Consider the following 18,056-nt stretch of genomic DNA (forward strand, 5'->3'; position numbering starts at 1 on the left):
AGCTGGACAAGAGGACACTGAGGGGTGACCTCATTCATGTTTACAGATATATAAAGGGTGAGTGTCAGGAGGATGGAGCCAGGCTCTTCTCGGTGACAAGCAGTGATAGCACAAAGGGTAATGGGTACAAACTGGAACACAGGAGGTTCCACTTAAATTTGAGAAGAAAGTTCATCCCAGTGAGGGTGACAGAGCCTGGCGCAGGCTGCCCAGGGAGGTTGTGGAGTCTCCTTCTCTGCAGACATTCCAACCCGCCTGGACACCTTCCTGTGTAACCTCATCTGGGTGTTCCTGCTCCATGGGGGGATTGCACTGGATGAGCTTTCCAAGTCCCTTCCAATCTCTGACATTCTGGGATTCTGTGACTTCAAATTAGTTAGCCTTTTACAAGACCTGCCCTTATTTTCTTAATAGACATATATTTATTTTCCTGAACTGATAAAATAGATGTATTAGTACCCTGCAAATAAGATTCCATCAGCTTAAATACCCCAAACAACTAAAATATTAATGATCACTAAGCATATTCTTTCCTTAAGGTAAGTTTAGAGGAAGGTATTCCTGCTGAACAGAAAAAAAACATTGTGCATTTTTTAAAACTATTTCCAGTGAATTCATATAAAAAACTACTCTGTAGCACCACTTAACGTCAAAGCCAGCTCCAAATAAATCCAGATTTGCCAGGAGCATGAAACATCTAAATCGGCTGGCTCGGTCAGAAAAAGAAACAAAGTCATTCGCGCCTCATAGTTTTCTCTATCTTCTTTTTTATCTTAAAAGTAAAATCTATCAGCCATTAGTTTGAAATAAAACATCAACTTTCAAAAACTGTTTTAAAAGCTTTCCTCCATAGCTGGCTAACTTTTATGGCTATTGTATTCATTAAATGCCTAACGGCAGCTTTATTTTTAAGTCTTCATAAAAACCAAAGAAACGCAACACTTAATTCTGAAGAACCTTATCTCAACGTTACTGTCATATGCACCCAGGCCTGTTATAACAGTAATAAACAGGATCCCACATTCAGTGATTTTGATCTCTCTCTCAAGCATGAGCAATGATTTCTCCACAGAAGCAGGAGTGATCCCCACGTCTTTCAAATATAAACCACTCAAAACCATGGAAAAGAAACGCATAGAAATAGCGGAGGAAACGGCCAGTTTCTGCATTTATCTGTTCAAGTGACACTGATGGAAATGTTACAAAAGGAGAGTTCAGGGAGGGTGTTTTGTTTTGTAAATGAAAAAGTGAAAACTTTGCACTAAGAATAGTTGCAAATACATGTTAATCAGCATCTGAACTATTTTCTTTCATTCAGCAGCTCAGCAATATCTTATTCTTTAAAATTTAGACACTTTGAACCCCGGGATTATAAAATGGAGCTTGTATCAAAGCAGGCAAATACTTGATCAAGACCAAAATATCTTGTTGTAAGGCAATAGATACTATTAAATAAAAGCTGCATAAAAACCAGAAGTTAAGAAGTGATTCTCTAGCACAAATGTTTTGGTTCTTTTTTTTTTTTTTGATCCTCAATAACCCTTTTATGTTGAAATTTCCATGGAACAGAAATGCAACTTCTTGCCCAGTTTCACTGACCCTTTACATCCTTTTCTGCAGGTTTTTCCACAAGGTCAGTATGACAAACCTGATGGAGCAAATACATCCTGGTGCAAGGGGCAGAGCGTGCTCCATAGGACTGTCACTGATGAACCTGCTATTTTCGATTTCTAAAATCCCAGTTTCCACAGTCCCGCACAGCCAGTTTTCCCCACTGGCAGATCACTCTGAAGTGACTCCACTTACAATATAGGCAGAGTGTTTCCTTTTGAAGTGTTTGCTGCAAACTGCTGGGGATGAGAGCTCTGGAACAGAAATGTATTTCCTACCTCCCTGGTTCCAAAATCATACACAGGGAGAGCAACAGAAAAGCTTCTTCAGCTAAAAAGCATCTGCTGAACTCCCTGCAAAGCTGAACGCAATTCAGACCCATTTATGTCAAGGCAAGGTTTACTAATCTTGTGTTAGTACTCCGGCAGTGTAAGCACTTTATTCAGAAAGAAATGTTAGCAAAATGAGCTAATATTTTTGTGCAATATATGGTATAAACACAGCCTTTGCAGGCTTCTAATGTCACCTAGAAACCTTGACCACTTTGATCTCAATTTCCATTCTGTAATCCCCAGGACATTGTTCCTAACATATGGAAGAATAAGACATTCATGAAATGTGACAGTAAAAGTCATTCACGGAGCAGAATCAAATAGTCTTAAGTCAATTTAAAAATTCTTTTCCAGCAAATAGCTATGAGATCTGAGCAACTAAGCCTACCTTCCCCTGCAAGTCACTGTTTTAAACAGTGACTATGACAATGTTGGAAACCTAGGCCAGGTGCGCCCCAGGGAACAGCACAGGAAGGTCAGACAAAGCACCCGACTTCCACAGAGCAAAAAGGCCACGGGAGCGAGCGTGTAGGTAGGCCATAAAAATACGAGTACTTACCAAGCCCTCTGAAGGGCTACAGCATGGAGTTCTACATTCCAGACTTCTACAAGGCTACCAGAGACATATGCCCTTGATTCGGTGCAACAGTTCAAGTCCAGCACCAGGTGATGCGGGTACAAGTCTGGTTAACCTTGTATGTCCATTATTTTCACAGGTGCTGCCACTTGTTACCTTAATAGCAACCTCCTGGCCTGGAAGACATCCACACATCTGCAGACATGCGCCTTTTTTGTCAGGAACTCTGGCCAGCCTCTTTCCTCACTGGTATGGTATTTTACATGGAAACAGAGCTGAAGGTTTGAATCCTTCAGTCTGCAGAGGGAAGGCAGCGTAGACCTTTAACATCCCATGGAAAGGATTTACCTAGCAAGGTTAATACAACAGGATGCAGAGGGAGGAGAGCAGGCACTACCACTAAATCATCTCGTTCCTGCCACATGCCAAAAGCTATAAGCACCCCCAGATGTGCCTTGGAAGGAGACTGCAGGTGCCCGTCACAATGAGAATGGTCCTAGGCTATGCATTATTAGAAGCATCTCTAAAGCAAGACTCTAGAAATTCCCACTTGCCTCTGTGATCAGTTTATCACACACACATGTTGACTATGCTGCTTTTAATTAAGCAGATTTGTGCTTAACATGTTGGCTGGTTGGGACCCTATTCTAATGTGCCTGTGTTCTATGGAAGGAGCTTAACGCACACCTCAGGCTTCATTCCATAAGCAGAGCACAGAGCACTCAAAATCAGGCACCAATATCTCTTAGTGCTGCCCTTCAAAATGTCCCAGGCACACCTCTCTCCATTGCTTTTGTTTACTGCTCAAATAATGTCTATGTCCTCTGCTGCCACATACCTTAAATACTCTGTAGCACTAGTAATTGATAACTACTGCTATTCATTACCTGCTTGATGATACTACTGTCTTTCATATACTTTAAACAAACTACAGTCCAGATCTTCAGCTGTTATAAACCACCTTAAATGCCTCCACGTTCAGTAATACCTCACTGATACCTATCACCTGCAGGTGATTTACTTACCTTGGTGCATTAGGACATTTTACAAGGGCATAGCAGACTGTCCTTACAGAAACACTGCCTTAGCGTTTCTGACTTGGGTGGTAAATAAATTACTATGTAGCGTATTTAGCTAAACTAAAGTTGATCTGTGTCAAAGCACTGCCATCAGCTTGCAATGTGCATGGCACATTCTCTCTGAACTCTTCTCCCTGAGGATTATTCTCCTTAATATGCCAAACACTGATAATTAAAAATTAAACCTTGCTGGCAGAACATCTTTGGCTCCTATTGTCCTCAGTGTATCATCTGGTCACCATGTTCATCAACCTCTGATTACAAAAATTGATATTACTCTTCAGAATAGTTAACAAGTCAAGAACACGTGCCCAGTTCTGTCAATCAAGTGCTTCCCCAGAGAAGAGCGATAAAAGCCAGCGGCAGAAATAAACCTTATCCCCTAAACAAGTGCACTCAGTTCAAATTCTGCACACCCACCAGGGCTGGTTGGTGAGCTGTACAGTTCCACGAGACCCTGTGGTGCCTCAGACTGGAAATGCACGACCACTGTAAGATCATGGCTTTCTTGATTTCACAAAGTTGTACTTTGTTACTCTTTAAGCTGCCGAACTCTACCAGACAGGCATGATTTTCCTTCCTGCCTATTCCTCTTATTCATCTACACTGTGAAGTTGAATAAAGAGCTTTCCAAAAATCTTCCTGACAGAAAGGAGATTCAGGAACAACCATTTTAAATGCGGCCTCTGTCCGCAATGACAAAGGACAGGCTGACATAAAAAATGTATGAGTTACTGCTCTGTGAAACTCATAATAATCACCTTTGTTGTTGAGAGAGTTAGATCACTTATGAGGGTTAAAGATTTTTCCCTCTTGGGTGCAGAGTATTAATAGAACCTTTTTGCTTACCGGAGGATCTTGATCCTCAGCTGAAACAGTAGTGATAACAGTGCCCTTGACCGCATCAGGAGCAACCATTCCCCTGTAGAGCTTTTTGCTAAATACTGGCGAGTAATCATTCATATCCTGCAAAACATAATTAAGAGTTTAGTTCTGAAGTTCAAACAGAATTACAGATGTGTTCACGATTGTTTTTTTCACACTCTACACAATCACTCCATCAGGAAGCCTATTTGCCATTCACAGTCTCGGCTCTCAATTCCATTGCCACCGTACAAAACCAGCACACAAGGGGAAGATGCCGACGTTTCACAAAAGAAATTCATGCAAGACAGATCAACAGAAGGAAATTCTGCAGCAAAACACACGTTCCCCAGTAAACAAAGCAGAGCTTTCCGTGACACCTGCTTCCCAAGCAGAGGGCCACAAACGGCTTGGCTAATTTTCTAAAATGAATGAGCTGCTGTTGCTTGACAGTGTTTGTTACCCCTAATATGCAATAAACGAAGAGAAAACCTTCTACTATTTTCGTTGGTTTTTCTGTTTGTTGTGCCTTTTTTTTTTCCAAATCAAACAAGAACCATCACATGCCTTCAGCACTTTACTGATCCACAAATGAAGAGCAGACTGCTGTTCCCCTTAAAGCAGAACGTGACCTGAGCTCTGTGGAGTACAGGTGCCACACATCTCTCAGGTAATCGCCACAAACAGTTCGTCAGAGATTACGCAATGATGCCTCCACCTGTTGCACAGCTCTTCGTGCTCCAAATGCAACATGCTGATACTGGTCAGCACACTACGTTCCACAATCCTTCCAAAAATCCAGCCATACCTCATCACAGCAATTGAGAGCATAATATATATCTATATCTATGCCTATATATATGTATAAAAGACTGTTACATGTCCATGTAGGAAATGCCTGAATAATTAATGCATTCTGTTCAGCTGAAAGGTCTGCAATTCAAGTCTTCGAGGCACCAGAAGTGCTTTTTCTCTGTTTTTCAAATTTTCAAAGAGACAACTGGATCATCAAAAAGTGACTACTAGGCAATTCGAACTAGGAGAGCATTCTAATTAAAACCTCTTGGAAAAACATTCAAATTCAAACAGATTACCTTTTTTTTTTTTTTCCCCATGGAATTACAGGTACTGAATCTTATAATTTCAATTTCTTGACCTATCTGTAAGAAAATAATTTACTCAGGTATGGAATATTAAGACTAATCTCCAGTGTGACAGGAGAAATGTGATCCAACACCACATGCACAAGCCTTACAACTGTGTAAATCAGGAACTGCTCTGGGTCATAGAGCCTAAAAGTTTTCCAGTGGGACACACAGAGAAGACACTTTCTGTCTTGTGAAGTGTCCTCCTCAAGGTAACAACCCAACACTATGCTTATGATAACATGGGTTTTTTGCAGCTTCTGCTTCCCATGAAGCAGGTAAAGTTTCAGGAAGAATCCAGCCTTTTGCCTGTATATATTGCTTCATTTGAATCCATCTCTTTCTGTGCACCTGCAAATCTACAGCCACATCGGGTCTTTTTGCTTCGGCGTAGCTGCAAGAGATCACACTCGGCTGTTTGCTCACAGATGGGTGGGGAGAACCACAGTGTGATTTTTTTAATACCATTATGTGACCTTAGTGCCTGAAAATCTGTGACTTAAGGTACTGGAAAGCATAATCCTGTTTACAGATGATACACCACATCCTCTGCTAAAGAAAACGATTCAGTCATCCTACTTAACACACCTATTTTTCAAGATACGTGGATCAGTACAAAATACACGGGAATACAAAGTAAAGCATAAAGTGGGACAGAAAGCCTCCTGCTTCTCTAGCTTATCTTTCCTCTAAGACAAGTTTTATGCACAATTGTGCCTCATAAACCTTGGCCAGGCTGACTGAATAGACTCCAAATATTTCAGTCATAACTAGGCAGAACAGCTCTCATGTGCTCACTGCAAATGTCCATGATCAATAACTGCTAGAAAGAGAATGGGGATTTTTGCAGGCAGAAGGTTTACATGCAAAACATGCAGATGACATGGATATGGGCTTTTTGGGGGGTGAAGTCACTCTTCTGGGCAATTCCCAATAGAGTAAGTAGAGATTTTGTTAGAGACATGCTCCAGAAATTCATGTATCATCTCCTTCAACTGGTATCTTTTCTCTTTACATCTTAGGGGCAATTAAAGGTACCAAAAAGGTCACAAGATGAAATTATTGATTTTTCTGGGAAAAAGCAACACCACTAAAGATGGAATACAGTCTAGATCTGATTTTGCCATGGCACAGAAAGAAAGCACACTCTGTATTTCCTGCAAATAGCTCGAGAAATCATGGGCATGATTTGCCACATCCCACCCTCCAAACCTGTGCCCCTGTAATCAAGTTCAATTTTCCTCATCAAGGTGGACTGAACAGTGAGTGCTGTTCAGCGTTCTCTGATAAATGCAGAGAAACACTCTTCGGATTTTCATTGCAGAGGGACTCCAGGCAAAAAGATAACATTTAGAGAAAGTTCTGGGCTTCTGTCATGACTGAAGGTCAAAGACATAGACAGACATGTTTTTGCACAGCTAAATAATTTAAGATTACTCTATACTTGATGGCTTCTGCTTAAATACCGCTGAACTTGACTGTGCATAGAAATGGCTGCAGCATGAGTGCAATTCCGAACCATGGGGTAGGAATAAGGCAGTAACCTAGTAGTAGTAAGAAGTAGCGTAATCACCTTTCAAAACTGGGGCTCCAGTGCTCTTGTGGCCAGACTGCAGCATGTTAAAACTGTTCACGGTCCATTGCTTCCATCACACAAATCCAGACACACACACAGATATGTACATCGAAAAGATAGGTAAGTAATTTTCTGTATATCTCACTTCTAAATACTTGGGCTGTGTATTTTGACAATAAGGTAGTAGCAGCCACGTATATGTATAGAAATACAAACCAGCCTTTGTGTCACTGCTCATCTAGGTACAGGTTTATTATATTTTTACACATCTTTGTTTACAAAACAGAGTGAAAGTCAAAGCATAAAACCCCCCAAAGCTTTCGCCCTAGCATAGATACTCCTGATCTGCCACTTTGTGTTGGAGTTTGTTTCACAATGCTCACAGTAGGCAGCACATAGAAGCAGGACCTGAGACATCCTTAATATCTGTGCCTTGCACAAAGATTCAGAATCAAGCATGAAGGAAGCACAATATGGGAGAGATGCTCAAATATTATTGTTCTTGGGAATCCACATTAGTGCCTTTAAAAGCAAACAAAGACAAATTAAGATGTCTCTTGATGCCAATTGATTTATCAAGTCAGACATCACCCTTTGCACCTGAACAATCCTTCTTCCTGACCAGCGTCCTTACCCTCTGAACAACACACATCTCACTCCAAAGATTTCAAGGGCTGTCATTCAGCAAAAGGTTTGTAGGAAACAAATATTGACCTGTCTGCAAAGATTATGAAAATGCTGAACAAAAAATGTTGGTGAACTAAGATAGTCATCTATGAATGCCAACAAGGAGAAACAACGCATGGGGGAGGAAAGGCATTAAGGAGCAAATCAATATGTAATTTAAAAATCATTAAGACGCTCACTAGCTGTAATGTACTAAGACTAAACAGGTGGTGACCACCGATGTGGGAGGGCAATACACAACCAGCGCAGAAGAAAAACACCTGCAGTACAGCGTTCCCAGTATAAAATTAACTTGTAAACTTAAATGGACTTCAGAAACTTCAATATATTTTTGACTTCTGGGAACACCAAGAGACCTTTTGTACTGCAGTAAGTTAAGAACATAAGCATTTATCATCTGGGTGAAATAGTCCCCTCTTCCTCCTCATTCCCTAACCTGGGAAGGACACAAAGCGGATTCTAATGTCTGCCTTCCTTCTTGCACCACGGTTGCCACTCACCTTCACCCGAAGCACATGCAGGGACAGCAAGCAGAGTGACCCCAGCTCAGCCCTTGGGGTCCTGGAGTCACCAGCATTCATCACAAACCTCACTAGCCCCAGTGTTCCACCCTGACTTCACAATGGATCCCACAGATCCACCTCCCAAAGGACCAAGGAGGGTGCGTGAAAATAAAATCCCACACTTTAAAACCCAAACCTGAGCAGCAGAGGATGGGAAGGTCAAGTGCAGCACGAGCTGCTCTGGCTGTCTCAGGATATTTGGAAAATCCTGCCTAAAGGAGGAAGGTGCATCCGGATTGCAGCTCCTCTCTGCTGGCTGTGGGGAGCAGGGCAGTTGTGATGAGACACAGTTGTGGCCCCTTCTCCCTCCAGTGAACCACAGCTGCAGCTCATTACTCTTATCATGTTTCCACTAATAAAATGCAACCTTAAAACGACTGACAGACTTGTCACATTTGAATATTACCCCTATTACCTAAAGAGTTTCTAAGGAATAATAAATGTTTTTGCAAATGTGTTTTGGTAGAAATCTTGTTTTGTAAGACAAAAAGAAAGAGTAAAAACCTAAGTTAATTTTTCATCAGTTATCTCTACACAAACAGAAGCTACTCCAGATGACACTCCAATATATTTGATAAACATATGTATATACACATAAATATATGCATGTATACATATCTAAATCTCTCTCACATGTCAGAATTTGTGAAAATGCACTTTTATTGTAAAAAGGGAGCCCTGTTAGCACGTTGACAGAATTGCTGCCTTTAGGTTGCAGTGCACTAGAGGGCAGCCCTGCCAAATGGGAGGGAACCTCCTCCTCCCCAACACCCACAAAAATCAACACATCTACTCATCCAGGTTTTAGATTTTTCAGAGCTTATAAAATCAGTCTTATTTCATAATAGCAAAATCTTATTATTAATCTGCTGAGCAGTTTCAGAGGGATAAACTCCTGTCAAAGAACACCAAAATCACAGATATCATTGATTTATCAAGACCACTAAGAGAATCACACTGTTCAGAAGATTTTCACATTATCACCACAGCACCTGTCGAGGTTGCTGCCTGGGGAACCTGCATTACAAATGCAATTTGGCACAAAGCCTCCCTTCTTGCCTCTCTCTTGACCTGCTAAGCCAAAAGCATCTTATCATAAAGATTCTAAAAGCCTATGAAGAAATAGTTTTAGTCTCCTATTTCTGACCTGTTGACAAAATCACTAAGTTTGTTAGTTTCTTAAATATTAATATTACATTTCCTTGGTTTGCAAGTCATTTCATAAAGCGTTTGTAAGTACATCCATGTGTTTTTCCTACTGCTTCTGGAGTGTGCTATTTGATGATACCTGCTGCTAGCAAGGTTTCTAGTTAACTATATCTGAGTGGAAATAACATTCCTTCGCTCTAAAAATCAGCATGACTGAACAGTGTCCGAGCTAATAAATGCATATTAGGCATTTACAGCTCCTTCTGCAGTCTGCTGGCTTTTATCACAAGTGTAATAAATAGGGAAAAAAAGTGTTTTTAAAGTGATCCCTCCTTCCACTAATGTTAAATGTACATAAAATAAAACCCACAAAGGGAGAAAGTAAAAAGGTTTACTTCAAAGCATAGCCTATGTCACACACTGAAATTTTCAAACCTTCCCAATCTTTTTCTACAACTACAGCTATGTATCTGTATATACATCTGTACATATGTATCTGTAGTCTTCTGCTGTCACTTTGTTTTGAACATCTGCCACTTAAGTCTACGTGCACATTACCAGAGCTGGTGCCTTCCCATCTGAGCTGCCTCCAAATGTTTAATAAGCCCCTGCTGTTTGGGGACTTCCAAGGGCACATTTAACATCCCTCTATTCCTATATCCATGCAGGAAAGGAGTGTTTTGGTATCACTGTACTAGAAAATCATTACTCCTCTTGTGCATTCCTTAAGCACAGAAAGATGTCACTCAACGCATTATTAAAAAAAGAATACAATTCTGAGATATTTTGTTACTCAATAAACAATCCACTGAAGGCCCCAAGATATCACAGCCCAAAGGGCACCCGTAGCCCTTAGCAGCTCAGCCTCACCTCTACACCGTGTCCCTGGGGCCACGGCCCCATTTCAGCCCAGTTGGGTGCTCAGTCCTGCCCCAGTGACAGCAGGGGACACCAGCCCTGCTTCTGGCCGCATTCCCATTGGCTCCTGGCCGGGCTCCCGGGACAGACCCTCCGCACGGAGCAGCCTCGCTCACACAGCTGTCTCACAGTGATTTTCAATCTCTCCACCTGTTAAACACCAGTTCACAAAAAACCCAGCGAAGTGGGAAGGGAGCCCTTTGTAACAAGCACCCACAGAACTTCACCTCTGCCGCAAGGCGTTACCTTACCCTTTAACAAAACACTTTTTTGGGCCCAAGCGAGCAAGTGCTTTAATTTTGCTGCAAATATGCTTTGCAATGGGCTCCTGTTCAACTTTAAAGCAAATGCCACATGAGGGTTACAAGAGGGCAGAAACCCCTCCAGCACGGTGCTCATTGATGTTCACACACGATGAGATCTGTTGTACCATCACCACATTTCAGCAGCAGCATCTGTGAATGCCTCACGTTCTCACCATGCATTCCTCTGGTCCACGTTAACTGCTAACAGCCACTCGGCTCCTTCTGTAATTTCTCAATTTCTGCAAATCCTCACTTGATTATACTTCTATTATTAAACTTAGTAAGTTTCCAAAGCCTTGCAATGTGATGCTAATCAACCTTGTTCAGAACAGGACAAATGTACAAATGTAATATTAAATACTAAAATGCAAATTTCATGCGCTTTCATGTCATAGTCATCTTAAATTACATGATAGGCTAAAAATAAGTTTTAAAGCTCTTCTGAAATGAAGTCTCTGGATTTGGAGTCACAGACTTGGCACTGAAACAACTGAAAATCTGAGCTGTGCATTCAGAAAACCAAAATGTTATTCAACTATAATCCCTTTACTAGATTAACTTTTTTTCCTCTTCCCTTAAGCTCCTACCATATCATTTGCTGCAGCAAATACAACCACAGATCTTTAATTTGAGCCAAGAGCTGATGGAGATATATATATATAGATAGATAGATAGATAGATAGATAGATTTACAGATGTGTATATATATATGTATTATCATGCATGCGTGTAAAATGTATCCTTTCGCTACGCAATCGTGCAAAGCTGAGGGGATAATCCAGGCCCTAAAAGCCACTAACAATCCCCTCAAGGGCTACTGTAGGCAGTGAACACACTATCTAGGACCAGGACAACAACCAGGATCTTGAGACATCAAGAAAATTCTCATCCTTCAGCTAAAAGACTGGTATTACTAACTTAAATGAGTGATTTGTTGTAATTTACCCGGAGAGTTCTGTGGAGTGGTTTACAGTAACAGAATATTACACGGCCAAGTATATCCAGCCTTTCAAATCGATGGCAAAGGGATTAGAAATGAATAACTGTACAATGGCTTACCACCTACGAGGTAAAATCATTCTTTTAAAGATATCTGCAATTTTGTTTCCTCTGTAATTTGTACTTTGATCAGTCAGTTTCTGTCATTTATTCAAAGAAGGTGAAAAAAGAACAATTTATACTTCTTAATGTATATGATAAAAGTAACAGAAAAAAAAATAGACTTAGCACTTACCTCACTTATCCCTAGCTTTAAAACTGTTTCTTTTACAAATGCAATAACAAGTTTATTTTATTACCAATAATCATATATGTAATGGAAAACTACTGTGATTATTTCCACTTCAAATTCCATATGTAAAAGAGTGCCTTCAAAGTTTTGACTCAGGAAAAATGCAGCTTTTGGAGGGTGGAAGAAGTGAACTCATTCCATGGCACAGTATATAGCACCAGCCAAATTCACCAGATACTGGAGCAGCAAGAACTGGAAGTCCCTTCCCATTCTTTAGGCAATCTTTTGGTCTCCTACCTGTGCCATGAGTATTTGAAATACATTTTAGATTTATGTATCAACCATGGTGACCGACTTAGAAGGCCTGAGGTTAGAGAAGCTAATGTTGAGTAAATCTGAGCAAATTCAAAATCTTTGTGATGGTGCTGGCAAGATAACACGACAAATTGCATGGAGCGGCACTTTGAATTTCATCTTTAATTGGGTGTAGTGCTTCTTTACATGAGGTTCTCTGTTTGAAGCTATGCAAAATACAGGCTTGTTAACAACGTATAACTGCCTCTTCTTCATATTCAGTGCTCAGCAAGCCCTGAAGTAGCTCATAATATAAATTAAGAGACAATATTCATAGTGGAATATATGAGGTAATAAATGACTAGTAGATGACTGAACAGATAAGCTGAGATTGTAAAAAATATGTTTACTGGCACCATGGTCCAACACCATGCCCGTTACTCCATTAATGCCAATAGAAAAACAGATAAATAAGCAGTTCTGCTTTGGAGGCAATACAGCTCATTTTTTTTTCAAGTTATGTGCTGCCACTGTGCTGGACTGCCCTGTTAATTCTTTAAATGGGAAATGTTTTTCATTACATGATAGAAAGTAAGGATTAACTTCATGGATGTAAATTTACTGAAAAAAACATAACTTCCATTTTATTTTTGACATATTATAAACTGATGACGTGTTTGACCTTAACTGGTTCACTAATGTCTTTTATCTTCCATGTGTTCTTCATTACCTGTATAATTTCTGGCAGAAAATCTTCATTATTATTGCAATTAAATCTCACTATAACATGAAATTCCAGCTTAATGAAGCAATGATGTATTACTGCTCACCTGCTCATTAGAAACAAGACTGGTGTGAATTTCTAGGATGTACATGCAGGAAGGGAAAGCAGTGGCAGCTACACATACACAAGGCTATTTAAACACTTTATTCCAGCTGTCTCAAATGCTGGGTTCCTGCATCCTTTCTCCAACACACCTTCATTTGCTTTGCATAATGTTGGCTCCAATTGTTTGGTTTGAGAAAGCGATTAGTCCACAAACACAGAGCTGCTTCTAATCCTCCCACTCTAGAAAAGCAAACCAATCATAGTTCTGCTTGTTCCGATTCAAGGTTTGGGTGTCAGATAAGTAAAGGGAGATTTCTTGTCCAAGCAGGTTGGAGCTCTGCACTGTAGCAGCATTATAACCGAGATCACACTGTTTGCTCCCAAATTGAAGAGGAGGGACCACGAGAATGGTCATGGTGAGGAAGGACAACGCAGAGCAATCAGGCCAGAGATAAAGATTTGACTGTTACACATTTTTGCGTGTGTTGGTTTGTTTCTTTTATGCAAAGTTCTCAAGGAAGGGAAGACTTACCCTAGTAATTATGAAAGATTCAAAGTCACCCCACAATAAGTACCAATCAATGCATATAATGCATCGCCTAAAGCATACATCGCATCACCTAAAGTCATATTTCTTCTGAGAAACTAGTCTGACAGCTACAGTTTGTGCACTCTCTGGTGATACTGATATGTCTCTCGAGGTTCATGGGTAAAGTCAGTTTTACTAAATCTGGAAATTCATTGCATAATGTTTGTAACAGTCCACTGGCATCGAGGTGTGGTAGAAATTATATGAAATATTTGGTAGGCAGTCTCATAATATGGCATTGCTAGAAACATACAGATCTGTCTTTACTTATTGTTGCTGCTCTATCACTTTGAGTCATCAGCCAGAGATAATGGCTTCATTAAACTACTACTCTACTTGAAAAACTAAAAAGGAAACCAATCCTGGAACACAGAAAGAGGAGAAAAAGCAATTCTAACAAATAAGAAAGATATAAGGTAATACAAAAATAATGCTGGTAATAATAATAAGACGAGGTCACGACATAAAATATACAAGTACCTTACAGGCCCCATGATACAGAAATTCTTATAATATGCATTTAGCAACACATTTCTCATTTAACTGCAATCTAAACTGGAAAATGGCTAGTCCTGTTTCTGTTACGCAGCTCTATTACCATAGTAATTGTTTCCAAATGCTAAATCCTAATAATAAGCACGCCATTTGAACAGTAATGATTTTGCTTCTTCGAATACTAGGAAAGATTCGTCTCATGAGGGGATGCTTGTGTGTACTGCAAGATGCACTACAGGCACTCCGAGTAAACCGTTCAGCCCCCTCAGACACCAAGGGACTGTGAATCTCTGCCCTTCTGACAGGTAGAGAAATTATGTCTTGACAGGGGCAAAACACTGAAAACCAGCACAGAAATTGCTTCTTGGAGTGGGTAGTTTTTATCCCTTAAACTACATTTTGAAGGCTGATAAAACTTGCTGTGTCTATCCTGTATAATTATATATATATAAACCAGAAAAAAATGAAAAGTTTTGTGTCCTTGATTACAGACCAGATTACAGTCATCAATTACTCGGGATGAACAGTTGTACAATCTCCTATGGCACCCCAAAACGACTCATGACTACTTTCAGGTTAGAGTCACGCAAGCAGCAAGAGGAACCTGCGACCTAGGGAAATAAGAAAAATCTCAGGCTGTTGGAGGCAGTTTGCATCTTTCTGGCAAGAAGAAGTCAATGCCACTTTTACTATTCTTCCTCAATAATACCAGAAAGTATGTAGCAATTCAGTCGTTTACCTCTGGCTTTCTTCGAAGAAGGAGCTGTAAGATCTCCACAGAATGTCAAGGGCCATTTGGCTGCAGCAGAGGCCAATACTGGATTTCAATACTGATATGCAGTACAGATTAAGCTATTTTTTTTCCTGCAGTGAGTATTCTGCTATGCAATCTGTGTTTTGATCAAGTTCAGGGAAGGTTAATACAAACTACTTGCAACTTGTCACACCAAAGCAAGAGTCTAGGGAAAGTCGCTGTGTGTATCTACCCTTCTCCAAACCACAGTGACCAGTGTGATTATGGGTACAGTGCACTGCTGCTCATGCAGTTTTATATCACATAAATGCTGTATGAAACCATCAGATGTCCATAGTTGCTCCACAGAATCCTACCACACAAGTAAAAATTACAAGGCTTTTGGTTGAGAGCTGGACTGTGAAAAATGACAAAGGTTGACAGAGCAGCACAAGCCCAAAAGGACGGACTTGGAGACTTGTGCAATACAAATAATGCTCAGAGGATTCCAGGGACTATACTCTAACGGCTGCAGGAATTCCCTCCTTGGACCCACTACTGCCTGAATGCTTGCTGCTGGGTTTTCTCTAGTTTGGTTTTGTGTTATCAGTGACTGTAATACACATAACTGTTACGTTAGGGCCTACAGCGTATCTGCACTTGGTTTATTCTCTATTTGGGTCACAAACACTGCAATAAAATAATTATTCTAATACCATCTAAATAAAGTAAAAACAAAACCACATTTACTACTAAGCAGAATCAGACACATCCAGCTCCTGGTCCCTGAACAGGAGCACAAGACAGGCTGAAGGGGACCAGCTCCATCTCCATCCTCATGCAGAAGCAGCCCGTCCCTGTACACAGGCTCTAATTTGGCAGGTGCTCTGGTAGAAATCGTGAGGTTTAGGACCCTCCAATTCCCTGTGCAGACATCCTAACTGATCAACAAAAGATTATAACTGATTCAAATGAAACAGTGAACATGGTCACCAGGAGTTACCTATTTAGCTATGCCCTAAAACAGCATGAAGAACACACTGAACCGCATTGCAATACACTTTTTTCCTTCTGGTTTGTTTTGGTTTTTTTCCACAGCTGAGATTTGCGTTTCTCCTTGTTCTCACTTGGCTTCCAAGACTCCACACCCCTCTCCTGCTGCTCTGTCTCTTCAATCAACCATCCAATGCGTCCTCTTGTGGATCCGTGTCATCTCGCAAAGCTCTGATTTCAACCTCCACCTGCCCCCAGCCTCTGTTAATTTTGTGTCTGGAAAGTTCATCTCTAAGCTCAAATTAAAACTTTCTTTCTATTTTAGATTTCTCTTGTGACCAAGGTTCTAAATTTCTACCATCTGACATTAATCATATCTGCCCAACAACATGAGAAGTTAAAAATGTGTTTTCCACAAGTCCTCCCCCATTCTCTCAACTGCCACTCAAAACACGACCTGTCACTCAAGGCTGGAACCTAAGCAACACAGTACCCTCAGCAATATATATAATATTTAATTATGCCTGCTGATCTGTTGCAAAAGTCAGCCTGTCATTGAGTATGTCACTTAATAATTTATTTCATTTATTTTCTCTCTCATTTAAAATATAAGCTGCTTGTCCTCACTCTTTCAGGCCCTGTTCTGTCGCCAGCCTCACACCTTTTACTGCAGAATTTGTCACTCCAGGCTCCAGCCCAGTATTTCAGCTTTTCCAAACTAGTATCATCATGCTCCTTTTGTTGCCCACATGCGGGAAGAGTTTCAAGGAAAATAAGAAACCTATTTTTTGATCCCTTTTTAAGTTCCCTATTCCCTTTGAAAATACGCAGGCTGCTGTTACACTAAGGCCACCAAGTTGAACTGTTATTACTCCCCCGTGCCCTGTCATTAATGCTACAATACAAACACGCAACCAGGCAGCTGGGGCAACCCATTTGAGGCAGACTACAGCTTTTCCCTGAACACAATCCTATTTGAAAATAAATATCTTTTAAAAAGGCAACAAAAACATCCAAACAACCCAAACACTTAATTCTTTCAAAAATTCACTGTGCTGGGAAAAAATTTCTTCTAGGAAAAATACGGGTTTGAGCAACTTTCTCCTTAAAAGAGTAACAGAAGAGGCTCAGGGAATGATGTCCAAAGCTGTATTTTTCTTTGACTGACTTACAAACCGCTGGGAAAGAGCACAGACTATTAGGAAACAGGTGACCTGGTTAGAAATTTTGCAGAGACAGAGAGGTGTTGCGGAAACCTTATGCTGTCATCAAAGCTGATAACTGGAGACATTTACTGTCCCTTACATAATTCTGAGCTCAGTAGAGACTGACAAACAGAATTACTCAAAATCATGTGGCAATTCACAGCAGCTGCAGATAGACAGTGAGCCAAACTCCCATGGGCAAGGCTGCTTGAAGGTAAAGGGGCCCAAGATAGTTGGTTAGCATTCGGGGACTGCTTCTACCAAGCTCAAAATCAGAGCATCCCGACACATAGGAAGTCAAGGAAGAGAGCCAGGAGACCTGTGTGGTTAAACAGGGAACTGCTGGGTAAGCTCAAGTGGAAGAGGAGAGTGTACAGATCATGGAAGGAGGGGCTGGTCACTGGGGAAGAGGAGCCCTGTACCCCTGAGGCCCAAGAGGAAGTCAGGACAATGGAGGAGTTTGCCTCAGCTGATGAGGACTGGGTTAGGGAGCAATTAAGCAACCTGGACATCCATAAATCCAGATGGGATGCACCCGCGGGTGCTGAGGGAGCTGGCTGAGGTCATTGCTGGATGACTCTCCATCATCTTTGCCAAGTCTTGGGAAATGGGAGAGGTGCCTGAGGAGTGGAGGAAAGCAAATGTCACTCCAGTCTTCAAAAAGGGCAAGAAGGAGGACCTGGGTAACTACAGACCGGTCAGCCTCACCTCCATTCCTGGGAAAGTGATGGAACAACTTGCCCTTGGTGCCATCTCAAGGCATATCAAGGATAAGAGGGTCATTAGGGACAGTCAGCATGTCTTCACCAAGGGGAAGTCGTGCTTAACCAACCTCATAGCCTTTTATGAGGACATAATGAGATGGACAGATGATGGCAGAG

General features: G+C 41.0%; 1 protein-coding gene across 1 annotated transcript in view; it reads right to left on the reverse strand.

Annotated features, from left to right (window-relative positions):
- The window catches only part of PCDH15 (protocadherin related 15), a gene marked incomplete at its 5' end in the record, with an annotated part of 280,224 nt that overhangs the window by 86,710 nt on the left and 175,458 nt on the right, over window positions 1–18,056 (reverse strand). Inside the window, one exon of the mRNA XM_080347717.1 lies at window positions 4,449–4,565. Coding sequence (XP_080203843.1) covers window positions 4,449–4,565 — 117 coding nt within the window. The remainder of the gene's footprint in view (window positions 1–4,448; window positions 4,566–18,056) is intronic.

This window comes from Nesoenas mayeri (assembly GCF_963082525.1).
Source record: "Nesoenas mayeri genome assembly, chromosome: 7".
In the NCBI taxonomy this organism is placed as follows: domain Eukaryota; kingdom Metazoa; phylum Chordata; class Aves; order Columbiformes; family Columbidae; genus Nesoenas; species Nesoenas mayeri.